The sequence below is a fragment of the Myodes glareolus genome, chromosome 26 (genome assembly GCF_982192425.1).
Source record: "Myodes glareolus chromosome 26, mMyoGla1.1, whole genome shotgun sequence".
Classification (NCBI taxonomy): domain Eukaryota; kingdom Metazoa; phylum Chordata; class Mammalia; order Rodentia; family Cricetidae; genus Myodes; species Myodes glareolus.
Genome location: NC_142051.1, coordinates 3,952,264 through 3,980,077, shown reverse-complemented (window position 1 = coordinate 3,980,077; position 27,814 = coordinate 3,952,264). Strand labels below are relative to the sequence as shown.

The 27,814-nt window shown below is 42.6% G+C and overlaps 1 protein-coding gene across 10 annotated transcripts in view; it reads right to left on the bottom strand.

The window, feature by feature from the left end:
- Grip1 (glutamate receptor interacting protein 1) overlaps positions 1-27,814 on the bottom strand; it is a 634,564-nt gene that overhangs the window by 78,313 nt on the left and 528,437 nt on the right. For 8 of the 10 annotated variants that reach the window (XM_085683147.2, XM_085683148.2, XM_087902104.1 and 5 more), the window contains 4 exons: positions 14,181-14,328; positions 12,631-12,800; positions 5,504-5,659; positions 4,622-4,774 (listed from right to left, as the gene is read on the bottom strand). In XM_085683147.2, coding sequence (XP_085539273.2) covers positions 4,622-4,774; positions 5,504-5,659; positions 12,631-12,800; positions 14,181-14,328 — 627 coding nt within the window. The remainder of the gene's footprint in view (positions 1-4,621; positions 4,775-5,503; positions 5,660-12,630; positions 12,801-14,180; positions 14,329-27,814) is intronic. The other 2 variants (XM_087902107.1, XM_087902108.1) reach the window with 1 other exon arrangement.

The following is a 27,814-nucleotide window of genomic DNA, read 5'->3' as shown; positions in this document are numbered from 1 at the left end:
TGGTTGGCCAGCAAAAGACAGAAAAGCACTCTCTATAGTTTGAGATTTGCAGATTCTCTAGTGCACTTTCCAGATTCCCTCTGCTCCTCTCCATCTCCAGGCTCACAGCTAGATCTGCTCGCAGTTCTGGAGGCTGGCAGGGAACAGATTCTTCAGCTATGTCAGTTTCTCTCAATATAAGGGAGGAGGGTAAGGGAAGCCAAAGGTAATCCATGGTTTTTAAACTTTTGGCCCTTGAATGTTTATTTTTAATGTGTTAATTATAGAGACTGTGAACTTTATTATCAGCTAGAAAAAAAAAACCATTTGAAAAGTTTAGAGAGGAAAAAAAGCCCAGGGGTTTGTAAGGATAATGTGTTTTTGTTGTTTGATCTGGCGATTTGAGGTTTCTGCCCACTAAAGCCCCAGGGTTGAGGGTGGCCTGCTGTGGATCCAACACGCTGTGAATCTTATGACCCAGCTTAGGAGTGCGGTGGAGGATGGACAGCTCCTTCTCCACAGAGAGCAGAAAGGGTGTTGGGCAGCATCTAAGGCATTCCGTTTCCGACTCCTTGCATGGCCCCTGTGCAAGCTTACCATGAGCCGCATTTTTGTGTCCTTTTCTTAGGGGTCGATGGGAAGGAGGGTGAAAATTGTAAGGTTTCTTCATCTCCTTCCTTTCAGCTCTTTTCAGTGCCACCCTCTCTAGTAGCAAGTGATAGTGACCAAAGAAACAAAGGACATTTCGCTGTTTGCTATAATCCAGGCCAACTGGGAACAGGCGGGAACACGCCACCACTGTCTCTCTGCAGGGGCAGGAAGGGCCACGCTAGGTGCACTGTGTAGCCAAGCCGCTGGCACAGTAGGTGACGCGGTCTGGAAGAAGCCCTGACCTTGGCGGCTGGACAGGGAGCAGCCCTGGCAGTGGGGAGGGGCCTGGGAGGTCCCAGAAGTGGGACTGGGTTTCCTCTGTGACATAGCCTGGGGCTGTTCCTGGGCTCTGTGACTCCACCGGAAGCCCAGGCTCACAGAACTCATCCCTCCCCCTCAGAAACAAGCACTACACCTTCTCGCTGTCACTAACATATTGCTACAGATTTTTCTGTACCTTCCTCTATGGATGATGAGGGTTTCAATATTTATGTGAAAATATGTCACTGTTTCCTGGCAATGTCCTTACTTTATCCTGCAAATACATGTAAGAATATTTGTTCTATTTTGTAAACCATGGCCTCATCAACAATAGAGGAAAGAGACTTTATTATCTTTGTGGCTTTCACTGTGAGTCACCATCCATGAATGGCCTGGTTGCTATAGAAACATAACTATTAGAAACTAGACAGCAAATGGCAGCCTGGAATGAAGACATAAATAAAACAGGGGGAGAAACCAAACTAGATAGTGAGAATGTTAATAAAATTTTTATTTTCATTTACTTGGGGTCTTTACGTCTAAAATAACCATATTAAGCAATAAAATGAAGAAGAGAAGTTCTTAATTTCCCCCAAATTGGAATACTCTCATTTTTCATGCATTTTAAGTGGGAACAAAAGTTCACACCATTTGGGCTCTACTCCTTCCTTAAGATATAAAGTATCTGTTTTCCTGAGACACTTATATAAACATCCTGTTATATACATTACCACTGGGGCCTTAGTGGCTCCCATCTGCAGGAAACATGACCTGGGAATTTCTCAACCCAGGTTTCTGTTTATCTTTTCGGCTACAGTTGAATGCTTGCATGTTGATTCAAGAGAGAATCTATGAGTAGATGAAGGGAAGGGCAGGCCTTCCCTCGGCTTTGTTTCTTGTTACAAATATCAAGATGTGCAAGTAATGTGAGCCAGACTGATGGATTAGCATTCATTTGTATTCGCTAACGACCTTGTTCAACACAGCAGCCCTTACCTAACAAAGAAATGGCTAGTCTTCAAAGCAGAAGTTCAAGCATTAGTGAATTGATGTTGATGACTCTGTCCAGCTGAGGGATGTAGCCTGTTTCTGTCAGTGATGAGCGCTGCACATGAAGACATTATAATACATAGATATGTACATATACATACCTACTTCAAGTCTTGGAGGCATTGTATGTAAAGCTCAAGACTTGTGTATTAGGGCAAAGTATAAGTATTAAATTTTGAGCCTGTCCCTTTAAAGACGGTGGTTGCTACAGGAGGCCAAATGCACAGCCCTAACAAATAAAGCCTCCCTGTAGCTCTCCAATTGGTTGTCCACTGCCAAGAGTTTAGTACTACAGTTGTTCCCATTTTCAGCAGGGACATGGAAAGTCTAAGACACTTGCTCAGGGTCCTGCAGCAAGAATATACTGTTGGGGTGACAGGCTTCCAGTATGTGGGGTCAGGCTCATAATCAGTTTGCTGTGCAGCTGCAGCTCACCTCTGCCAAAACTAAATAATTCCCTGTTAGGAAGCAAGTGGAAGTCTAGGTGTTTTCTGTTCTCTTTGACTAAGTTCATTCTTTCACCTTCTTAACTTCGAATCAATGTTAATTTCATTTACTAAAGGTGAAAAACCTTATATTTGAACACATATTTTATTTTTAATGTGTATGTGTGTCCATTTTTCTGTCTGTGTCTGTTTTCTATCTGTGTGAATGCAGGTGCCCACAGAGGCCTGAAGATGGCCTAAGATCCCCTGGAGCTGGAGTTACCAATGGCTTTGAGACACCTGATGTGGATACTGGGCATGGAACCTAGGTCCTCTTGGAAGAGCAGAACACAACCTTAGCCACTGACCTATCTCTACATTCCCCAAGTTTTACATTTGAAAGGAACAAGTCAAAATTTATGTGTACATCACCAGGACATTAAAGATGCTGACTGTGTCTCTTACTGTGTTTTCTTTATACTGAAGGCTTCAGCTTTCCAGCCCTAGAAGAAACTGCATCATAGGGTGGGTGATAGCTGCTCTCCCCAGTACTAGTGGTACTGACGGACTCATGAGCGTTCTCGGGATGTGAACTCTTAAGCGTACAAACTAAAGAGTCAAAAGGCCCAACAACCACTCTTTCTCTTGTCAACAATCTTAGGATTGCTGGGCTTGACATCACCGAAGTAACTTACAGATGCCCCTCTACTTCATTCCCATGGTAGACACAGAAGTAGATCCCATCATCTTCAGGTTTCACAGATGCCAACGAGATACAGGGCATGATATACACTAAACTGTGATTTTGGATCTGGCTGGAAATAGGGGCATTTTCTCCCTTTAAACATGATTAAGATGAAAGATACCCAGATTTTTTAACATAAAAAATAGGGGTAGTCTGTGTTTCCTCCATATAGAAGCATCCAGCCACTCCTTTCTGTACAAATCATGCTGTCTCAAAGCAAATGGTCACACTTCCCTAGCCTTTATTTGTCTATACATGCTTGGCTATCTATCCTAGGAAATATTTCAAGAATGAGAATTGAAGTTCTTAGACTTTAGAATGCCTCTGTGAATTTTTGCCTCCTTCTGGTTTTCTTAATTCCATAGTTCTTAAACAGACACAGTACCAAGGTGCCTTCCACATATGCACCACTGCAGTAGCATCACTACACCATAGCCTAGTGCAGCTCTCAGTCCTCCCGAGAGGAGCATCTTTGTGTGCAAGATGGAAGTTAATACAGAAATGCGTAACTGCTTAAAGTGCAGAGAATAAGTGTCTATACATTTATATCACCCCCCACACACACACACCCCGAGGTCCAGGGAGCATCAAGGAAGATGGTGGAGATTGATTCCAGGAGCTAGAGGGAGTGGGTACCTGCAGTGAAACAGTGTTTTCCAATATGACAGGCCACTGAACACAAACTCATAGCAGCTGTGACTTCTGGTACTAGGCCTATACAAGATCAAGCCATTCCAGGGAGAAGTGGGAGGGGCACAAGAGCCTCCACTTGCTATTGACAGTCACTGTTCTTCAAGGTTTCAGGCCCTGGGTAGGTTCAAGGTTCTAGTAGATACCCCATGCATTTATGGGCTGCATTATAGGAAGTTAAGAGAAGAACATGGAAGAATTCCAAAGCAGTTGGAGAGGGGGTGGGGGCATGTATATGGCTGAAATATATTGTATGCATGCATGAACTTTTAAAAGAATAATAAAAATATTGTATTAAAGCCAAGAAATATATGCAATAGAGGTGATTCTCAGTGGGATAGAATAATGACAAAATTAAAGGAAGCTTTTGGAATGAGAATTTGAAAAGGAATGCTCAAACTTACTGTTTTGAAAGAAGGTCAAAAATTGAATATGAAATTTATTGTGTTAACCAAATGTTCAAGACTCATACTTATCACATGAGGGGCAGAGTTTGTACAAAACAGCTTTAGAGGGAATAAGATATGAGCAATAGATGTTTATGCCTGGAGCTACCCAGAGTAGAAAGGCATCTCAAAGTTCATTAAAAGAGAAAAGAAAGAAAATTGTTATAGGCAAAGCTGTTGTAGAAAAAGGTAGCGCAAGCTAAATCAGCCTGAAGCTGTATTCAGGGTACACATTACCACACAGATCATGGGTTTCGGTCATGGTGTTGAGCCAGAGCTATCGGCTACACAGAGTCTCCCTAATTACCCCACCCCTTGGAGTAGGCACACGTTTCCTGGAGCCCAGTGGATCGTCTGGTTAACATTTCACTTACATGAGCTTTTGAAGTCTTTCTTTTTCAGTCTCCTCCTCATCATGGTTCCTCGTGGGCTGGTGGAGTAGAGGCTTCGAGGTAAAGTCCCCATGTTCAGGGAACTCAGGCTGTATGCGCTCATGGAGGTAGGGGAGGACGAGGACACCATTGCCGCTGGAAGAGAGTGAAGACTTGGCACGGAGCATTCCTAGGTGGGGCCTGCGCCTGCCACCCTTGCCAACCAGCAACAGCCCACAGAGACATAGGACACAGAGCCACGGTTAGTCAGTACCCACATCTGGACAGAGACCAGGCCTCGGAGCCAGCGCTTTAGAATCTCAGTCATGTGAGTTTATCACTTTTGAGGGACAGGGTCCTTCTCCATACCATGTGGGTGCACACAGACTGTGAATTTTGCTTTAGACAAAGACAGAGATTGAAACAAAGTCCTCCACTGATAACTTAAGACATCAGCGTACACAGTGTCATTTTGCGGGTATTTTCTGACACGGATGTCTTAAGTGATCCACATACATGGAGATCTGAGACCACCATACTTCCATGTTCTGCATTGTCTTCTGAACTGCATATAAAGCCTTCGGAACATTTATACATTTTCTCCCTGTACTGTGTTTGTGGTGCAGGGGATTGAACCCGGGGCCTCACACATGCAAGGCAGGTCACCTATCATCAAGGGACATTACTGTCCCTTGCATCCTTTTTAAATGACAACGGAAAAAGAGAGGCCAGAAGCCAGAAACGACACGTTGTTAGTACAAAGAACCGACAGCGACAAGGGAAAGCAGGCAACACGCATGAACCAGAGATGTAGTGAGTTAGGGAAGGAGGCATGAGGAGAGGAGAATCTAATAAAGACCAGGGCGAGAAAGCATGGAACATTACGAGGACTGTGTGGAGGAGGCGCTTTCGGGAAAGTCAGGGCTGGCGCTCTGCAATGGTCTGGGAGGTACGAGTTATGGTGATGGTTGGTGTGAAGGCTGCACGGGTTGCTGGCCCAGGAGTCCCAGGGAAGCTGTCTGCTGCTCCTTTGAATTTTCACTGCCCACATGGAGTGATGATGAGGAATAAAAAAAAACAAAGAACCGAGAAACAGAACAAAATAAAAAACAAAAGAAAAAAAAGAGGAAAAAGTAACTGAATTGCACAAATTAAAAAAAACACAAAGAAAAATTGTTAACAAAAATGAAAGCTGCTCGCAAAGGGGGGAAAACCTATTTGGCTTTGCCGTTTTCTCAGTGGTCAGCAAAAGAGATGATTAACACCAGCCACGGAGACTTTTCATCTTCCTGAGAATAATGCGCGTCTTTCTCCCAGCCCATCTTTTCTCTCTTTAAGATGACTACTGAATCAATTTCTAATCTCCCCCTGTGCTTCACTGCAGAGATTAAAAAACATTTTTTTTAACTTAAAAGTCATCCCCATAAAGATCTATGGCACACAATTAGTAATTAAAGCTTTGCAAATCTTGGTCAGTTCGGAGCGCTTCTTTGAATAGAAAGAGGAGAAGGAACAGTTTATCATGCTGACTTGTGATGTGAGGGCTGTAAGAGTCACAGGCACAATTTACTACCCCGATGTTTTAATTACACTACTATCTATCACGGGCACTTGATTTTCCTCAACAACAAACCGCAGACATCATCTGTGCCTATCAGAGTCTGTTCTCTCTCCTGATTAATAAGGAGAAAAGCCTCAATGTATTTTACGAATTTTTTAAAAGCTTATTTGCATGAGAAACATTTGGTTTCATGTTATTATATTTCATTTATATAACATCAAGATTGTAATGAGTTTAACTTCAAAGTTTGGATGTCTCTTAAAAAAAAAAAGAAAAAGGTTTAGCAAGTTTCCATTCTGAATTTGCTGTTGTTAAGAGTTGAGTTTTGTGGATGGGGATGTGGTGCAATTGGCAGATTGCTCCTTTAGCTTACAAGAACCCTGGGTTTGGTACTCAGTGTGCATAACCCAGGCATGGTGGCATGTGCCTATAATCTCAGCACTCAAGAGATGGAGGCAGGCGAATCAAAAGTGTAAGGCCTTCACAAGCTACATAGCGAATATGAGGTCAACCTGGGCTCTATTTTTTGATTTTAAACTTTATTATTAAAATGTGGCAAAAATGTTCATACCCTAAAGTTAACCAGACCAAAGACTTTGCCTTCAAAACCAGGAAAAATTAAATTTCTCTCTGGCATTCTGGAAAATGAGTAGTATTATCTCTTTGTCACTATGTCTGATAGGGACATTTCCGCGGAACGATCTCGAAGGGTCGAAAACAACTGTGAACTCTGATTGGCTTTTATGATTCTACAGCTAAGAATTTGCATGGGTTGCAGTAGTTAAAGAAAGTGTGTGAAGGCTTTGCAGGTCTGCAAATGAATGTTCTAAGGTAAGGGCGCGGGAGGACATCACCGGCCCTTCTCATCTTCTCTGGAAGGCAGAGTCACAGCAAACGCCCTAGTGTGGACAGATCTTCTGGAGCGAGCCTGCGCGGGGCTTCACTGACTCGCCTTTGATCTTACCAGCTACTCAGCCTCTCAGCTTCAATGTCCTCAGAGTGACCAATCATGAAAACATGTATTCCTGCGGTGGGAATGACGCAGTGCGGTGTTCAGCGTGGTGCTGATCCACAGAACACAGCAAAGGAGCTAGGCGGGACAGCACCGTTTCTCCCTGTGGTTCCATCTACTTGCCATTAAAGGAAATCTGTGATCCTTGTCAACAAATTTTACTCTCTTGACACTTAGATTTTAGACGACTTGTCAAAAGTCTGTAAAAGCAGCCATTTTCATAGCTGCTATAACCTCATGGTCTGGAACTGGACCTATCCTTCTGCACGAATAGCTGGTTTGGGATCCCTGTGTCTATGAATTGTCTGGTCTCACCCGCCATCTCCTTCAAGGACCAGTTCACTACCGCCACACTTAGTCCTCTGACCCACATCCTGCACCTGCTTCCCAGGATCTGTGACACATGTGGGGGAAACTTTTAAATGTATGCGTTCGGTCATGTCACTCCTGTGTCCACGGCTTATGGTGCAAGGAGAATCAGTCTATACCTTCTAATTTTTTAAAAAAGATTTATTTATTTAATATGTATACATTTATTTAATATGTATACACTTATTTATTTAATATGTATACATGCTGCAGGTCAGAAAAGGGCACCAGATCTCATTACAGATGGTTGTGAGCTGCCATGTGGTTGCTGAGAATTGAACTCAGAACCTCTGGAAGAGCAGTCAGTGTTCTTAACCTCTGAGCCATCTCTCCAGACCTTTCTAATTTTTTTCTTGGATTATTCACCATTCATATCTTCCAGCCACACTGGTCGTATGCCTCTTTGAACAAGCCGGCCACCTTCCTTGTTTCATTGTGGCTTCTGTGCCTACTTGGCTCCCTCCAGTTGCTTGTACTGCTAGCTCCTCATTATTGAGGCCTTAGCTCTGGTGCTCTCTCTACCGAGGAATTGATGCTGACCTTGTTGACTGAAGCAGTTGCCATTGTCATGTTAGCTTCCACTAACTGTATCCTGCACATCCCTTATTATGGTCTCTAACATACAATGCATGCTAACGGTCTCTTTATATGCGCACCCTGTAAGTATACAACTCTATTCATCTCACTTCCTAGAGACTAGAATGGTACCCAGGAACATAATGATTGACATTTGTGTGGCAGCAGCATTTTCCTTAAGATAAATCTTAGGCAAGACTTTAGTGGTTTTGCCCCCCATCATCTTTGTTTTAATTTGTGGCACAGGACACCTTGTAGTAACATGCAGTGCTGCTAATTTACAACCACAGTCTACTGTCCTCTTTACAAAGGGTTGTCTGTGTTTTTAACAAAGCCAGACAGGAGTGAATGGACTTCAGAATTCCACACCCACCTCAGCTCTTTACTGAGGACTTCGAAAACTATTGAACATCTATCCAAACCATCAAGCCAAATTAGTGAGCCCATAAGGCAGGTATTGCCGATCACCTATTGTGTGTTTATCCCCATGCCAGTTGTGGCAGGCAGGCACTCATTTACTTAGCTATGCAATAATAGCTGTAATATGTTCATTGAGTCCTCTCTGCGTCTCAGATGCTGTGTTAGCTGCCTTTTCATGGAGAGTCTCAGGCAACACTGCTTCTAGTATTCGAATGAGGTGAACATTACCATAACCCACACGTTATAGATGAAGAACTTGAGATACAGAAGAAGTTGGGTAGCTTTCTTAAGGTTCCACGAGGTGGCATCAGAATGAGATCTCTGGAAGTCTGCTCTAGAGCCTGGCCCACTGAACTGAACTGCCTCTTCCTGTAGAGGCTCCTAAAGCCTTTCTCCAGCCGAGACAGCAGGCTGAAAGCACAATGCTTCCTGTGCCAATGTGCTGTGGCATTGCTGCTACAGTCTCAGATGCATGCACCATCCAGGGCTGCTAGAGTCTCAGATGCATGCACCATCCAGGGCTGCTAGAGTCTCAGATGCATGCACCATCCAGGGCTGCTACAGTCTCAGATGCATACACCATCCAGGGCTGCTACAGTCTCAGATTCATACACCATCCAGGGCTGCTACAGTCTCAGATGCATGCACCATCCAGGGCTGCTATAGTCTCAAATGCATGCACCATCCAGGGCTGCTACAGTCTCAGATGCATGCACCATCCAGGGCTGCTACAGTCTCAGATGCATACAGCATCCAGGGCTGCTATAGTCTCAGATGCATACACCATACAGGGCTGCTACAGTCTCAGATGCATACGTCATACAGGGCTGCTACAGTCTCAGATGCATACACCATACAGGGCTGTTACAGCCAATGATGCATACACCATCCAGGGCTGCTACAGTCTCAGATGCATACAGCATCCAGGGCTGCTATAGTCTCAGATGCATACACCATACAGGGCTGCTACAGTCTCAGATGCATACGCCATACAGGGCTGCTACATTCTCAGATGCATACACCATACAGGGCTGCTACAGACAATGATGCATATGCCATACAGGGCTGCTACAGCCTATGATGCATACACCATACAGGGCTGCTATAGTCTCAGATGCATACGCCATACAGGACTGCTATAGTCTCAGATGCATACACCATACAGGGCTGCTATAGTCTCGGATGCATACGCCATACAGGGTTGCTACAGTCTCAGATGCATACACCATACAGGGCTGCTATAGTCTTGGATGCATACGCCACACAGGGCTGCTATAGTCTCAGATGCATACGCCATACAGGACTGCTATAGTCTCAGATGCATACACCATACAGGGCTGCTATAGTCTCGGATGCATACGCCATACAGGGCTGCTACAGTCTCAGATGCATACACCATACAGGGCTGCTATAGTCTTGGATGCATACACCATACAGGGCTGCTATAGTCTCAGATGCATACGCCATACAGGGCTGCTATAGTCTCAGATGCATATGCCATACAGGGCTGCTATAGTCGCAGATGCATACACCATACAGGGCTGCTATAGTCTTGGATGCATACACCATACAGGGCACTCTCTTTTGTTTTTCTAATTATGTTCTCTTGCCCTGCCAGGATGTCTGAGAGAATGGGTCACAACTAGTCTGGTGGTTGTCCCTGGAGATGACAGAATGGAATATTCTGCTTTAAACAAATTAAGTCTAGTGACCCTGGCCACACTTGCTTCCATACAGCCCCTTTTTCTTCAGTCAAGTTGATGTCTCCTAAAGACCTAGAGTGGGAAAAATTCCAACCTCAATGAAAACTAATTTTTTTTTTTAAATTGTATGTTGGGGATGACACTCAAGGCCATGTACATGCTTAGGCAAGCATGTTCCTCCTGAGCCGCACAGCCTTCTCTGAAAAGGCCAGCATGGCCAGTGTTCTGAGCACTGCTGTCTACCAGGGAAGGGGACAGTGGATCTCTTATCCTGAAGTGGCTTGTCCTCTCCCACACTGTTCTGGGATTACTGTGATGAATGCTTCCTTGCTAATCAAATTTAGAAAATGTTAGATCTTCTTATTTTCATGAGATGAGAGATACAGGGCCCAGGCACCACAGACTGGAAAAAGCAATCAGAACTTTTATATTTTTGAAAGAATGGTGAAAATATGTCAGACCGAACTAATGCAAAAATAGAAACTTGTGAATTACAAAGCAATTCCACAACCTCTCAGTCAGGACTAGGGTATGATTATGTCTAAGTGCTGCTATTTATTTCTTTTAGTGTCTGCTTTTAACAGACAACTTAGGGGGACACTCATAAGCTACATAAGGGGACAGTCAGCTCTCGACCGTCAGCCTCCTACCGTACAAATACGGCAACAGCACTCCCAGGAAAAGAAAAATAATGCATTCTTGCTCCGTGTAGCTCAGCATGCAAATTCTTCATCTTTTCAAACTATTTTAACAAGTAAAAATATTTAATATTTCATGAGTTGAAAACTATTTGAACTATTTAGGATTTGTAACAGGGTAGAAAAAGTAAAATACTGAGATTGCTAGAAATGAAAAAAACAGTAAAGTTTTGAAAGGGTTTGATCACATTTCTGATTTACTGATTCCAGACATGAGGTACATCTTCCCAAAAAAGCACAGCAGGCAATTGTAAGGTTTCTGTGCCCCAAACCCAGCGGTGACTTCAGACACACCAAGAAGACATTTCCACAGTTTAAGACATCCCTGCCTTGAGGGCTTGGGGTGAGGCCTGCGTGCATTCCCACATCCCTAGCCTCAGCATCCTACAGCTCCTTGAAGCCTCCATTCAACTCTGCTGATTTGCAATCCTAACCTGCGTATGTCGCATCATTTCCCACTCCAATGTGTCAAATTAAAATCTGATAAGGGCAGCGTGCTCTACTAGAGATTATCATTAGCTCCAGGGCTGTCTAAGCTCCATTTAATTAAAAAAGGTTGCATCCAGCTGACTCATCCAGTAGGAAAATTATTTCATCCTCTTTTTTTCATCCCCCTGTAGAGAAGTGCAGCGCCTTTTAGAAGGTGAGAAACACAATGCAGATGACCTTCCCACAAGCAACATTCCAATGTTAGAAAACTCAGCTGTCGCTAACTGTACTTTGTCGCATACTTCTTTTTCAGTATAACCGGCCCAAAGTGGGGAAGCCTTCCTGTTCCCAGGACTGAAAAAGGGGTGGTGGCCTGAGCTTAGTAAATAAGTGGGAACGGGAGTTGGAATGAAGACTCCACCAGACACAATGACTTCCTGGATTCGTGATTCCAAGTCTAGTGTTTGTTTAAAATGCCCGAGTGGATGGTTTCATGCGTCGAGAAAGCTTATCTGGACCCTACAAGACAGTGAGGATGCAGATTCCCTCAGCTGACTGTATTTACTGAAAGGGGCCTACCATTCTCACTCCCCTGGCATGAAGTTTGGCGAATGTGTTCTTTATCCTGGGGTATAAATATTCCAGCAAATAAACAAAAAACAGAAATCAACCCTTCATGTAACTGTCTTTTTCTGATGAATATTTAATATATTGGTTATTGATATGAATTTGTTTTATTTTACTTTAGGATAGGAAAAACATTTCATTCAGAGACTTAATGATGCTGGGTAAGGGCTATAAATGCCAACGCTATCTGAAGTCCTGGGCAAGGCAGCTCTTCCTGGCCTCCTGGCTACAAAGCATGCTTTTGGCTTTACATTTTTGTTTGTTTGTTTTGTGAGTTTTAATGCTTGCTTTCATTGTACTTTACAGACAATCAAAATTTCCTGTGACCAGTAGGAAGTCAAATCAATTTTATTCTCCTAATACTCAGTTTACAGCAAAGTTTAAGCAAATACAGAAAGGTCAAATAATTTGATCCTCAGATTTCAATCTCAATATTTCTTTCTGTTTTGGGCTTTCCAGTGACGATAAATGCTTGTAAAGGGGACCCTGCAGATACAGCAGGGTGAATGAGGTTAACCTGGTGGTATGATAAAGGGGGAGCACGTGTCTTCCCGACTCTCTGTAAGAAGAAAGCTGCAAGAGCAAAAAAGAGAGAAGGATGGAGAAGCTCGACTCACCATGGTCAGGTCCCTTCAGCGCCAGGCGGGTCTGATGGTGCGGGAGAATCTCCAGCTTCACCTGGTCGGTGGTGTTGGCCAGGAACTGGGTGGCTTCAGCGAGTGTACAGTACTCCATGCTTGTGCCGTCGATGGAGAGGATGTGGTCCCCCACATGCAGCGCCCCACATCTGTGGAGAGGAGACACGGCAGCGTGGGAAATCCGTCTCCAGAGTTAGAGCCTATGCAACTACCATTACTTTAAAAAACTGAATGCTAGTAGAAAATATTACCTGTTATATTTTAGGCATGTCTGGTCTGAATCGAAATGGAAAAATCTTGGGGAAAATGCAGAAAAATCTGAAGCAATGATTCTTCTAGTTCTCTTGTCTTTAAAAATATTTTGTCCTTAAACATTTTGGGGTGGGGATGGGGAAGAGAGCAAAGAGGGCAAGGAGAAGAGAATTTTTTTTCTCTCGAGTTTGTTCTCTTTTTTCTCTTAATCTCTTCTACTTACAGTTACAAGTAGTCACTCACTTAGCATCTTAAGATGTGGTGCAGTGAGCTGGCCTAAGGTCTTACATAAGATGATGAAGAAGAGGTTCAGTTACTACTTGCTTTCTTCAAATCTTTTAAAACAGGCTTCCAATTTACCAGTTCTTTATTATGGCCCTCTGGTTTGTTTTTTCTTTTTTAATCTGGAGTCAAACATTAATTAGCACAAAATAGAAATTATGCAGGACTTAAGAGCAAGGAGGCTGGAGTGGACAGCTGAGTCCAGCCAAGGATTTCCATGGTGAGAAACTCTAGGTCAGGGCAAGAACATTTCTAGACCCCCTTCCATCTGGAAATAGTGGTCTACGGTGACTCACTTCGGGTGCTTGAGCATGGGAAGTGAGGTTTTCTTAGCTGGAGCTGTAAACTAATTTCATTACATGAAAAAGCAGTCCTTTTGCCTCTTCTATCTTTATCTTACAAAGATAAAATGTGAATCATGAAAATGAATTTCATTTTATCATAACACTGAGGGACCCTTGACTGGAGGTTGTGAAGCCACGAAGATTAACAAACTATGACAGTATCAGGCTTGTCTTTAAAAAGCACACCATTTTAAGAATATTGTATTACCTACTTTTCCAAAAAGGACTTATATCATTTGAGTGCAGGATTTAATTGTTAATGATGCAGAAAAACCCATGACCTCTCTGAACAGGACTAAATAAAGATCAGTGCTTTTACTTTGTATCAAAACCAGAACTTATTTTCTGAGGGGCACAGTAAATAAATGCGTGTTTTTTTGTTTGTTTGTTTGTTTTCCTATTGATAAAGAGCACACCGGAAGTCTGCATGACGTGACATCTTGTAACGAAGTGGCTGATCAGGGAGTTATGATTTTAAGGCTCACAACAGAAAGCTGTTTTTTTTTTATGTGAAATTTGTAGAAATTTGCAAGAGGGTTCTTCTTTCTCTCTGTGTGTAAAAGTATGTGAGTGTGCATATTGTATGAGTGTGCACGACATGTCTAAGCGCACGCACAGTGCTGCCCAGCAGACACTTGCTGTGGCACTCACCTGTCTGCAATACTTGCAGATTTGATTTTGTCTATGACGATGACCTGTTTGTTACAGCACACTGAGGTAGTTAGGGCAACCCCAAGGCTGGCACCAGGAGTTTTGGCAACTTCAACTAGTAGTGGCCCGGATGCTGTTGCCACAGAATCTGTCAAAGAATACATTTCAGGAAACAAAAGAAGATAAAACAAGTAAACAAACAAAAGGATAAAGAATGTTTAATTTGATGTTGGTTTGATAATTTTAATCACTAAATTCAGGTATTTTTCTATTATATCCACATAGCTTGAGGCTTCTCCATACAGCTGTCAATATGTGTGTACACGCCAGTCCCTGGAACTAGATTTCAGTCTTTATAACAGCTAGGATAACATCTCATGGATCAGTTTGCTCTCTACACTGCTTGGAACGGAGCCTGGAATACCCTAGATTTTCTTTACACTAAATTAATTCAATGCATAACCAGAACTGACTATGTATGCACACATTTATGTGTATTGATTCATGGAGGGTAGGTAGGTAAATGGATGAATAGATAGAAAGAAAGGGTAGATGGAAAATAATGGGTGGGAAAGGGTAAAGAAGGAAAGAATGAGAGAGAGAAAGATAGGAGAACAAGGAGAGAGAGAGAGAGAAAGAGAGAGAGAGAGAGATTTATATATAGATGATATCTCAAAATTGCCAAATAGCAGGCAAACAGGGCATAATTTAAAAACACATGGGACCTGCGTTAGGGTTGTCTCCCTCTCAGGAGTGACTTTGCATTTTTTTTTTTTAAATTTTGGCTTCAAGCGCTACTTCAACTCCTAACCATCTTTCGAAATTGGTATAAATATCTAAACCTCTGGTGTCTCTTTCCCATTCATGGCCCGGTATGGTACTTTTCACACGTGTTCCGACAACCAGCATTATTCCAGCTGTTGTAGCACACTTCCCTGTCTATATGCATGTCTACATGTGATTGCATGCCTTTGTTCCCTGCCTGATGATGCACTGGAGGCAGACACTGTCTGGTCAATCCCCATCATCTCAGTGCCCAGCATAGTGATTCGGACCAGGATGGATGTGCTTAGAAGCCGTTACATTAATGAGCAGGTAAAATGTACTTGATATTATCATTTAATTCTAGTGCTCCAGAGGTAGAGACAGGTGGATCTTCGAGTTCAAGGACAACCTGTTTTACAGAGTGAGTTCCAGGCCAACCAGGGCTAAATAGTGAATCCCTTTCCCCCACCAAACTCTTTGATGCTCTTCAAAGCAAAGGAGAGACAGGTGTTATATTGGAAAGAGCCTGGAAATAGAATTTAAAAGGTTTGCATTTAACCATAATTTTTATAAAGATTGAATCATAGTGCCTTACACAAGTTACTAAAACTTCCTAAGTCTGACAGCTTTCCTATAAATTGAAACTTGACTACAGTGTTTATTAAAATCAAATCAGTGCATATAGACTATTATTACTGCTGATAATTCATGACCTCAAACATTCGAGAGCATCTCATCATATTTGCAGGATTGCATGCTGGTGAACGTTTGTCTGTGTTCCTGCTGCTCCAGTGTTTGAGATTTCATCAGGTTGCTGCTGTGGTCTTTATCACCGAGGCACAACTCAGCGACTGTGAACTGGGAAGTCTGTGTTTTTGTGGTGGAAACACATGGGTACAAGGCACTGATTCATGAAGCTGGAAAGTTGGCGTGTGACAGCTGTCTCCAGTGTGAGGTAAATGCGGTCTCTCTTAAATGACGTAAACATACATGCCAGTGACATGCAGACTCCAGGTTTAAGGTGTTTTCGTTTTCTTTCATGCAGCGTTGGCTTAACCTTCGCAGCTTCACACAATGACCTTTCAGACTCCATACGGGAACATAAACACCGCTACACACAGTATGGCCTTGGTTATTCCCTTAAACCATGGAGCCAGACTCCTTGACCCACTCAATCTGGCATCTTCCCTACCTGCAAAACCAGTGCCACAGGGACAACCCTGCAAGCTGTGCTTCCAGCTCAACATGTAGCTCAATCCTATGGTACCAGAGCTGTATTTGCTTCTGCATGACACAGAGGAAGCTGCTCCTTAGGCAGCTAGTTTTGTGGAGGTGGGAGCCCCTTTAGCTTAGACTTTCTCCTTTGAAATGAATTTGAATTTCTCACATCATGGAGATATCAATGGGTGGGGATTTGCCTTCAGGATCAACATTCATAGCATCCCAGGAGAGCACAGGAGGGTGGCCGTCAGTGGCACTGAACACTTTCAACAGTTATAGCTGCTTTCTCAGCAACAACCTGAATGCTTTTCTGTCTTGAAACTTCCTCCATCAAACAGATTAGTTCTTTATCTTTAAATGTAACCCGACTTGGGTTCTCAATGCAGAGAAAACAACTGAATTCTGGGAGGAAGGAAGCAGAGTCAGAGAGAGCCACCATGGAGACACCAGGACAGACATGCTAAATCTTTACTGGTAAGCCACGACTTCATGGTGATAGGATATATAGATTATTAGAAATGGGTTAAATTAAGATGTGAGAGTTAGCCAATAAGAAGTTAGAGCTAATGGGCCAGGCAGTGTTTAAATGAATACAGTTTCTGTGTGATTATTTCTGGTGTAAGATAGCTGGGCGGCCGGGACAAGCAGTATGCTCTTCCTGTTACAATGATTAACCATGTGGGTTGGTACGTTTTCTCAGTAAGACATTCTCATCTTGCTTCCACTGTGTCTGGTTTGAGACTGTGTATCTGCCTTTCTTCTTCCCAGAATTCTCTTAGTCTGGCTTCCCTGCCTATACTTCCTGCCTGGTTACTGGTCAATCAGTATTTTATTAAAATCAATATGAATGACAAATCTTTACAGCGTACAAGAGCATTGTCACACAGCACACCCAGACATGCACAGCTGCAGCATACAGCCCCTCCCCACTTTGGTGGGTTCCCCTGAAGGACACCAGTAAATGGAAAGCTTCACAGTAGGCAGGACTTCATGTAGCACACATGGCTGCACATTGTGCTTGGAAGAAGAAGTGGTCAGATATGTGATTATATACTGACTCAAGAGTTGTAACCAATGGTTTGGCAGGATGGTTTGGGACCTGAGAGGAAAATGATTGGGAAATGGATGAGAAAGAATTATATGGATAAATTTCTCCAAATGAGAAAATGAGAACCCCTCTAGGTGGCTGAGGTGCTTGCCAAAGGTGGAGGAAACACAGAAGAGGTAGTAGAAGAACGTTGTTATAAATATTATCTAAGGATGCATGCCAAGTTACAGAAATGAAGATTGCAATTACCACAAGCATTTCTGTCTTGTTTGTTGGGAATATGTTTGTGCACAGATACACATGTTTAAGAAAATATTTGGTTCCCCCACATTTTTCTACTATTTAATGTAACACTTATTGAGATAATATCAGGGGCCAGCTGTTGCAAATCCACATTATCATATTTAAGTTCTGGGACACTAAAAGAGTAAACATTCCTCAGGGGTTTGCACCACCTACTCTGGGGATGGAAAGTAGTGTGTTTATGTTTATACATCACTAGTTATACCCTATGTCCTGGTTATTTTTTTTTTTAACTTGGTATAAGCTAGTGCTATCTGGAAAGAGGATGCCTCAATCAGATTGCATGTAGGCAGCTCGACAGAGCATTTTCCTGACTGACGGCTGGTGCGGGAGGGTCTAGCTCACTGGTGGCAGTGCTACTCATAGGCAGCAAGTCCTAGGTGGCGTAAGAAAGCAGGCTGAGCCAGCCCATGGGGAGCAAACCAGAAAAAAGCATCCTTCCAAGGCCTCTGCTTTAGTTCCTGCTCCAGGTGGTGGTTTGGAGCTCCTGTCCTTATTTCCCTTCATGATGGACTCTAAGCTGAAATAAGCCCTTTCCCTGCCCAAGCTGCTTTGGGTCACAGTGTTTTTATCACAGCAACATAAAGCTAAGTTAAGTATCATGTTAGGTAAAGTTATGTTGTTATTCTTTTCATCTGAAAATTAAGCAGACATACGGAAGTAGGAATGAGCAGCAAGTTGATAAGGGGTGGGTTCATGATTGTTAATCTTCCTTGTCAACATGATTGATCTGAAATCAACTAAACTAAGGACTAAACTGCTGGGAACACCTGTGAGAGAGTTCCTTGATCAAATTTTTTGAAAGTGGGAAGCCCATGCTAAATGTGAACAGTACTTGCTACCGTGTGTGTGTGTGTGTGTGTGTGTGTGTGTGTGTGTGTGTGTGTGTGTGTTGTGTTTTGCTTTTCAAGACAGGGTTGCTGTGGCTGTCCTGGAACTTGTTCTGTAGACCAGAGTTGGCCTGGAACTCATAGACACTCCCCTGCCTCTGCTTCCCAAGAGTGGGGATGGGGAGGAGCCCAGATGAAAGAATTCCAAGAGGAAAGCTGTGCTTTCTGCCCCATTGCTTCCTATCTCATGGTGACTCCATCTATCCTATTTTTGAGTTCAGCTACCCTATGGATATTGCCATTGTCTTACATTTTTTTCATTGTTATCAGAATCCAATTTTGTCAGACTTTCGAGACGGACTAAAGGAAAACCTATGGCTCTCCAGGAATTCTTACAGTGCCTGCCTGGGACTGCTGCAGTATCCAGCCACGTGAACTAAGCAGTTATTGGGTTCTCAGCCTCTCTAGTGTGGGAACAGTCATGGTTGGACTACCCAGACAGTATCATGTGAGTGAATCTAATAAATTCCTCTTAAATATATACCCACGCTATTGGCTCCATTCCACTAGAGAATTCTGAATAATGCATAAGGATTCTTGTATGTACTACTTTCCTAAACGCCTAGCAATGTTGAAACAAATCAGTACTGAAAATCAGCAATATTGAAAAGAACTCAGCAAAGATTTCTCTTCTTTAGGGTGTCTTTCTCTTCCTTCCATTTCAGAATTCTTTCTCACTAATACCAGCTGGAAAGAGTCAGTGGCCTTCCTTACTCTACCAAAGTAGCTTTGCGATCCTGAGGCATAATGACTACCCAGAGCCTATTGTTTCTTTGCTCGTGAGCCCCACTCCGTGGTGACTGCTACCTCGGGCTAATTTTCCTGATCTCCTCACATCATGTTGGGTGAGTTAGCTTTTTTTAATCATTACCTTTGTAGAATTTTTGAGTCATCAATTATTATTTATCAAACCACTTCCTTAACTCTGAGTGGGTTTGAAAAAAATGGGTCTGTGGGACAGTGATCACTCATACTCTTCCTCATAGCCCTGCTAGACCTGATCATAAATCTATTTTGCTTTAAAAATGAAAGCAATGAGGCTTTCATGTTATTTATTACTTAATATGTTAATTTTTCTACTTGGTACTGTAGTGGAAAATTCCACAACATGAAATGTTTTATGAACAAGTTCATTTAAAATATTGCAGAAAATTACTTTAAGCTGTGTGCATAACACATAGATGAATCATAAAGGAATTTTATGCTTACTCTTGGGTCTGATCTCTCATCAACTTTACTATGCATATACAAATGCTTTAAAATTCAGAAAAATATTCATACTGAAGATATTCTTTATCTTACTTCAACTATTTTGGGTAACGGACACTCACAGCTGCTATCAAGATTAAGCGTCAGCTTTAAAAGTGCCTATGAACAGATAAAAAGTTTTTTAAGATCACTTTACTGATCATTTTTTCATAGCCTACAGATGTGTCAAAGTATTGTCATTCATATCCTTGCATGGTTCTAATGTTTTAATTATAATAAAGGCTAAATATTATTTTTTTCTCATAGAAAGAAACAATAGGAGCATGGTTCCTCACATGATTGAGGCAGACGACACCAGATCCTTTGCCCCCATGAAGGTAAAGGGGAAGAAAACCACATCACAGCTATGCCCACATACCTAGGTGATTGGAACCTGGAACAAAGGCCTCCGTTCAAGGAGTATTGCTGTTGAGGATTTAGGAGAACAGCACGCACAGTATTTGCACTTGAGGGACATAAATGTAGAAGTAATGGGTCTCTTTTAAAGTAGAATGCTTCCAAATCCTGAGCCAAGGAAAGGAAAGTTATGGTAGGGGGAAGAGGCATTGCAGTTCAGAGCTAGTGGCCAAGAGAGTGGCCCATGCTGAATTCCTCACGTGGCTGCGGCCATTGACGGGAGAAGACCCCATGTTCTTTATTCCTAGCTTTAGGAACTATCTATAAAAGCAGCCAGTTTACAGAGCAGCAGTGACGCCATATACGTCAGAGAGCACTGGTCATCCCGAGAGAAAAAATCAAGGAAGGCTGGGAACGAATTTCATAAAACACACAACAGCGAGAATAAAACTCTGCAGCGTCTACTAATGGAAGGGATGAACTGCAGACCGTGAGGGGGATCTGGACAACCGATCCGATTCCGAAGACGGAAAGAAATAGCTCAGGATTAACGTTCTCTTATGGACTTAGAAACATGTCTTCAGACATACACACCATAACACAGCGTTTTCACATTAAGCGGTTTTCAGATCAGAACTGTAACTTTCTAAGAGATCATATCAGGATGAAATTTTTACCCATGTAGACAAAGAACTGCAAGGAAAAGGGGCTAGAGGTTGCACATAAAGATTGCTGGGAGTTAGTGACAGCAGCGAGCTGGGCAAGAGTTCACTCTCCCGCTCTCCATGGTGGCCTATACTTCCATGTGCTGCTGACACTACTAAATTGAATTTTCCAACATATATCTCCAACAAGCTCCTGCCATGTAGAGTGGTTCTTCCCCATGCCCTCAGCAGGCCAGACACATGTCCCAATGTTCCAGGATCCTCGCATGTGTTGTACCTTCCCAATTCAAAGTGATCTTTCAAAGATGAGCACTTATTTTAGTACCAGTGGTTAAAACCTTTCCACATGGAAAAGATCTTACTGTACAGGAGGACCTGTGTGATCCGGATGGAAAGATCTTACTGCACAGGAGGACCTGTGTGATCTGGATGGGAAAGATCTTACTGTACAGGAGGGCCTGTGTTGTAAAAGGAGCAGCGGGCTGCGTTCCACCACCCGGCTCCCGACTAGCTTTACCCGAAATAATGACATGGAAACTGCATTCTTTTAAACACTTCCTAGCCCATTATCTCCAGCCTCTTATTGGCTAACTCTCACATCTTGACTAACCCATTTCTAATAATTTGTATGTCACCATGAGGTCGTGGCTTACCGGCATGAGTCTAGCCAGCGTCTGTCTCAAGAAGGGGAATCATGACGTCTCCCTCATTTCCTTCTTCCCAGCATTCTGTTCGGTCTACTTCACCTATCTAAATTCTGCCCTATCAAAAAGCCAAGGCAGTTTCTTTATTAACCAATGAAAGTAACACATAGACAGATGATCCTCCTACATCACTGTGTGATCTGGATGGAAAAGATCTTAATGCACAGGAGGACCTGTGTGATCTGCATGCTGCTTGTTGGTCTCAGCTTTATTTCCACAGGTCTGTTCTTGTTTTCTAGCCCCCAGGTCCTGTCTGCTCTTTCAGTTCTTCAAAAATATTATGCACCTTCCTCTTTGTAATCTGTTATATCCATTCTTCTCTGTACCTAGGATTTCCCACTCTCACCTGGCCCATCTTTCTCCCAGTTATTTCCCTTGCTCTGCTCCAATGTCACATCTACAGGGATTCCTGCCTGAACCTACAAACCATTCCAATCTGCCTGCTGCACACTTAAATAGAGCCATATGCTTTTCTTTGGCATTGTTTTTAAGATACAATATTCAACAATTGTTCTACACGTAGCTGCCAATTAATCACTCCATAATGTCTATGCATCCGGGAGTTCTTGATAGTGATTAGCCAGTGCCTACAAAGCAAGCTCATACATGATAGGTGTTCACTAACTTATCAATGAAATGAGCTAAAGAATGACTGTCCATTACATACTCTAGGCAGGAGGCCAATGATCCTGATTATACAGAAGTTGTATTTTGAGATCATGATGGCTGTTCTTGTACCAGAATGAGTATCCATTCATGGATGACACTAATGATAAAAAGGGTTTTATTTTTCAGTTTAACTTCAAAGCCTGCACAAAAAATTACAAGCAACACCCCATAATATAAAACTGTGACCGGGTGGTGGTGGTGCATGCCTTTAATCCCAGCACTTGGGAGTCAGGGGTAGGCAGATCTCTGTGAGTTCGAGGCCAGCCTGGTCTACAACAGCTAGTTCCAGGACAGCTAGGGACAGCTAGGGCTATTATACAGAGAAACCCTATCTTGAAAAACTGAAAAAAAAATTACAAGCAACACCTCATAATATAAAACTGTGAAATACTTAAATTTATCCAAATAGCTGAAGAATTAATGCATTATACCTTGGAGGAAGGCAGTTTTATTTTCTTCTAGATGGAACTTGAATGTATTTGTATACATGTGGAAAAAGTTCTGTAAACATGCCAGCTGCAGGAACATGAACTTTTAACAGATACTAGCATCACACAAAGACTCACATAGAGGTCCCAAAAAGAATGAAGAGATAGGAATGCACTGTGAGAGGGCATTGAACCTTGGAGAATTACCCAAACCAGCCCATCTCCAACTACTTTTTAAACCAATTAACCATCGTGTCAAGGGAATGGCAGTGACACCTGAACAAGAATGGGTATGGTTGGGTTGAGCCAAACGAATGAACTAGACGCTAATCTCAGAGTTTCCCAGTTGATTTTCTTGGAATAAGCAATAGGAAAACAAGGGAACTATTTTAGCAAGTACACCTTCCCAGAACCACACAAGTGGAGGCTGTTTTCTACATTATAGAAGGAGACCTCCAAGTATTAATGTTTTGATCAATCACAGTAAACATCCCCCCCATATCATCAGGATGGTCATACTACTTTGTGGCAGTAACCTATTTCTCTCCGTGCCACCCAATTCCATTCTCACAGGTCCTTCTGAAAAGTAGGGGTCCAGAGTACTGGCTGCATTCCAAGATATCTAACAAGATGCATGGGAGAAGCAGGAACAAGCAAACAAGGTGGAAGAGGGAGGTTCTACTGTGCAAGAAAATACAAGAGGAGAAATGAGTGTGTAATAAGAGAAAAAGAAACAGAGGGAAACTCAGGAAGAAAAAAAATAAAAAACCCAGCCATAGACAAACGATTAGTTTATCCTATTGTAGTGAAGCACAGTTAGGGGAAAATGGATCGTGTGGACATAGATTATTCATGGTTAAAGGCGTCTGCATCAGGACTGGAGCCATTGGTGCAGTGTTGATTTACTGGCTGCATAGTTATATGAGGGCTATATGGTAGACACTCTGGGTTTGTCTGTATTTTGTTAGTCAGTTTTCCCTCTTCCTAGTCCTGTATTTCAATGAGTGCAAGTCCTGATTACAACCTCCCAAGCATAGCAGAAAGTCTGTGCAAGCCAAGTTAGCTTCCAGGTAGAAATCCCTTCAGTTTACTTATTGGTTAAAAGTATTTTTTTTATTGATGCTATGTTATGAAAGTAATACCTCTAATAATTCCAACTGTTTTCAGCACGGTGGAACTGTAATGAAATATTCTTAAGCTGTTAGTCTGTGTGCGTGTAAGGTTGAGTGTGCGCTCGCTCATGTGGTAGCTGGTGTGATGTCGTGGTCACTGTGTGCGTGTAAGGTTGAGTGTGTTCTCGTTCATGTGTCTTGCTGGCATGGCAGCTGGCATGGCGTGGTGGTCAGAGTCAGATGTCCTCTATTTTTCTCCACCATATTTGTGGAGAGTGTTTCATATTGACCCTGGAGCTTGTATGATTTGACTACACTGGCCAGTCAGCAAGCCCCCAGGATATGCCTGACTCATTTGTCCCTTCTCTCTAGCCTGTGTCCAGGTTACAGATTTGTGTTATCGTCACACACTGAACTGACTGGTTTCTGTGAAAGACTGACCACTACAACCGGGGGAAGCAACTAGAATTCTCCTTGCCTGGGTGGAAAGAGAATTCATACAGCTCTCTTTGAAGGCTGTCTTAATTACTTTTCTATTGCACCAATAAGACACCATGGCCAAGACACATACCAGAGAGTGTTTAATTTAGGTGTACGGTTTCAGAGGGTTAGGGCTCATGATGACAGAAAAAAGGCATGGCAGCAGGAACAGCTGCAAACTCCCATTTTGTACCATAGGTAGGAGGCAGAGAGGGAAAGGGGAAGGGGAAGACAGAGGATGGGGGAAAGGAGAGGAAAGAAGAGGAGGAATGGACATGTCTTTTCAATTCTCAAAGCCCACCCCCAGTAACACCCGTCCTCCAACAAGGACACACTTCCTAATTCTCTTCAAACAGTTTCACCTACTGGGGATCAAGCATTTAAATACATGAGCCTAAGAAGGGGTCATTCTCTCTTAAATCATCACAGATGCCCTTTGACATTATCTGTGAAAGGTAAGCACAGGCCTACCCTATGGAAACACCATTTATGGTTCCCATAGAAACTTACATACAAGCAAGAAAAAATGGAAAATACCTAAGCAGTAAAATAAACAAACTGCATGCATATTTGCCTTGTGAAACACTACATAACAAAGAGAATAAATTATCAAACCGAACCACAGCCATATGAATTTCACATATATAATATCGAGCATAAGAAGCTAACCTTAGGTTTATTTTGAAGTGCAAAACTAAGCAAGTTAGCCTACTCTGTTAGAAGGCAGACGGATGGCCACCCTTGTGATGGGAGGGTGTATACTAGTGTATATTAGTACATTTCTTGATGCTGATAAAGTTCCAAATCTGGGTGTGATTACTTCAATGTGTTCATTTTTATGACAATTTATCAAATGAAAACTCAGGGTTTGTACATTCTCTATGTTGCTGGCTTCAGTTAAAAGGTTAAAAAATACCATAAGCAGGATATTAAAACTTCTGCCATATTAAAATAGGAAGTACAGTTATGGCACAGTCAATGAGACTATCATGACAAACCTGTCACAGGGGCTAAGGTCAGCCATCAAGAATGCCTTATCCAAACACAAGTTAGCCTTAGGCATGCTGTGAATTTCACTATATTTGGATTCTCTTCCAGAACAAGAAATGTTGCGATTGTATGGTTAAACTTTTCAGAAAAAATAGGATTTAAGATGTTTATGTGAACATGGAAAGTACACTCTGATCTAGTTTTCAAGTGCTCTATTTCTAATAGACAAGTATAAAAATTAGCAATTAAAAAGCCCTAAAAATGGGAGCTGGGGGGTGGCCCAGTGACTAAAGTGTTCTCCGTGCAAGCATGAGGACCTGGATTTGGATCCTCAACACTAACAAAAAGCAACTCGGTTAGTATGTGATGATATTATATTATGTACTGATTTGAATTTCTTTGATGACTAAAGTCATTGACTAACTTTCCATTTACTTGTTGGCCATTTGACTTTTATGCCAACTGCTCAAGTGCCCTCTGCTGTCTTTTGATTTCCTCTTACTGGTGTGGAAGTCTTATAAAAACACCTACCACAGGTCGGGAGAGTTGGCTCAGATGTTATGAGCACTTAATTCTTTTTCAGGGGGCCTGAGTTCAGCCCCCAGTACCCATATGGCAACTTTAAACCATCTTTATCTCCAGTTCCAGGAGCTCCAACATTCATTTCTGGATTCCATGGACACCAGGAACACACATGGTGCATAGACAGACATATGCACACAAGCAAGAAAAACACTTGTACATATAAAATAAATAAATCCAAAAATTTTAAACCTATTAAAGATTGAATCACTGCCAGATACATGGTTTGCAAATGAACTTAGTCCTCCTGTGGTTCATTATTTCTTACTGTTGCTGGTGTGTTTAGATGAAGAGAGCTTTCATCCCTCTCTCTCTCTTTCTCTCTCTCTCATATGTCATCTATCTATTTATCTATCATCTATCTATCTATCTATCTATCTATCTATCTATCTATCTATCTATCTATCTATCTATCTATCTACCTATCTATCTATCATCAGTCATCTATCTATATATCTGCCTATCTAGCTATCTACCTGTGTGTGCAAGCCAACATGCATGTGTGAGTGTGTGTTTATGCATATAGAGGTCAGAGGAAAGCTTGCAAGGGTTGGCTATCCTCCCACCTTGCGGAGGTGGGGTCTTACTTGTTTCTGCTATGCTAAGTAGTTTAGGAAAGTTGGCCTGTGAGCATTCTCCAGTCTCCGCCTTCCATCTTGCCATAGGATTCCTGGGATTACAATATACTGCATGTGGGTTTTTAACTATTTGGGAACTAAATTCAGGTGATTGGGTAATATAGCAAATGCTTCTACCTATTGATCCAGCTCCTTGGACTGCTGGTGTTGTTAGGAGACAAGTTCTCATATAGCCCAAGCTAGCTTTGAACGTATGTAACTGAGGACAACCGTGAAACTCTCATCTACCTTCCCCCACCTCCTAAATGTTAAATGCTAGTGTTCTAAATTCCAAGTATGGGCTTAGGAGTTTTTAATTACTCAATTTTTAATTTTTATGCTACATGACTTTTTTTTTGAGATAAGGTTTCTTTGAAGCCTGTCCTGGAACTCACTCTGTATACCAGGCTGGTCTCGAACTCACAGAGATTCGCCTGCCTCTGCTTCCTGAGTGCTGGGATTAAAGGTGTGCACCACCACTGCCTGGAGTTACATAACATGGGGGTGGTAAAGCTTTGGTCTCAGAGAGATGGTGACACCCCTTTCCGAACCAAGTGTGAATGTTGTTAATATGTTCATAAACCGTCCACCAAAGCCTCTGCCCACCCTCCACGTGTCATGGCCTGAAGACTGTGCCCCTGCAGACATTCCTAAGATGATGATCTACACCTGCAGACCATAATATCAACCTCCTTGTTCAGTTGGTTGAATAACCCCACCTCCCTGCTTAACTGCATGTGAAGAGGATGCTGAGCTTCCTGGTGCTGTGGCTTCTCTACCAGAGAGCCCAGACCTCTGGATCCCACTTCTCTGTGTCCGTGTGTCCGCCATGTCTTCATTCCACCCCGTCCTTCTCACGTAAATCCCTGGAGCTGCGCATGAACATGGCACCACATTGCCTTAATTAATTCAGCTTTTTAATAGATTTTGAGAGCCAACATTATGAATTCTGTAGTTTTGCGGCTGTGAAGGCTCCCACTTTTCTTGACCTTCTGTAGACTCATGCTTTATCATGACCTTAGTTCAGGGGAAATTAGGGCTCAGAAACCGAGAGAGGGAGCCGAAGCCCCTGCCAAGGAATGGGATGCAGGAAACAACTATATTGGGGCTTCTATGGCAGGTTTCAGAATTAATTTGACAGGCTGACATAGTTTTTATAGACATTTACACTTGCCTTTTGGGAAAGTAACAGTAGGGTTCCTAACATAAGCTTGGAGGGCATTTACACAGCTTGAAGACAAGGACAATTTTAGCTTTAAAAGGAAAGATAAGAGAAAGCAGCCCTCTTTAGAGCCCTAAAGAGCCCTCTGAGTTCAGGCCTTGCCCCACTGTTAGGTCTCACTGTGCCCCTCTTGCAGGAGTTCTAGAAGGTTCATTTCCATCGTCACTGCTAGTGTCAAGACTCCAGGAGGAACTTTCCAGAGAAGTCAAGGTCATGCCTTCCCTTGTTACAGTGACTGAACAGCCAAACTGCTATTTAAAGGGATAAGCACTGGGGAAACAGAAATATTTACCTCCATGGTGAGAAACCCTTGCCCCAACGGCTAAAAAGATT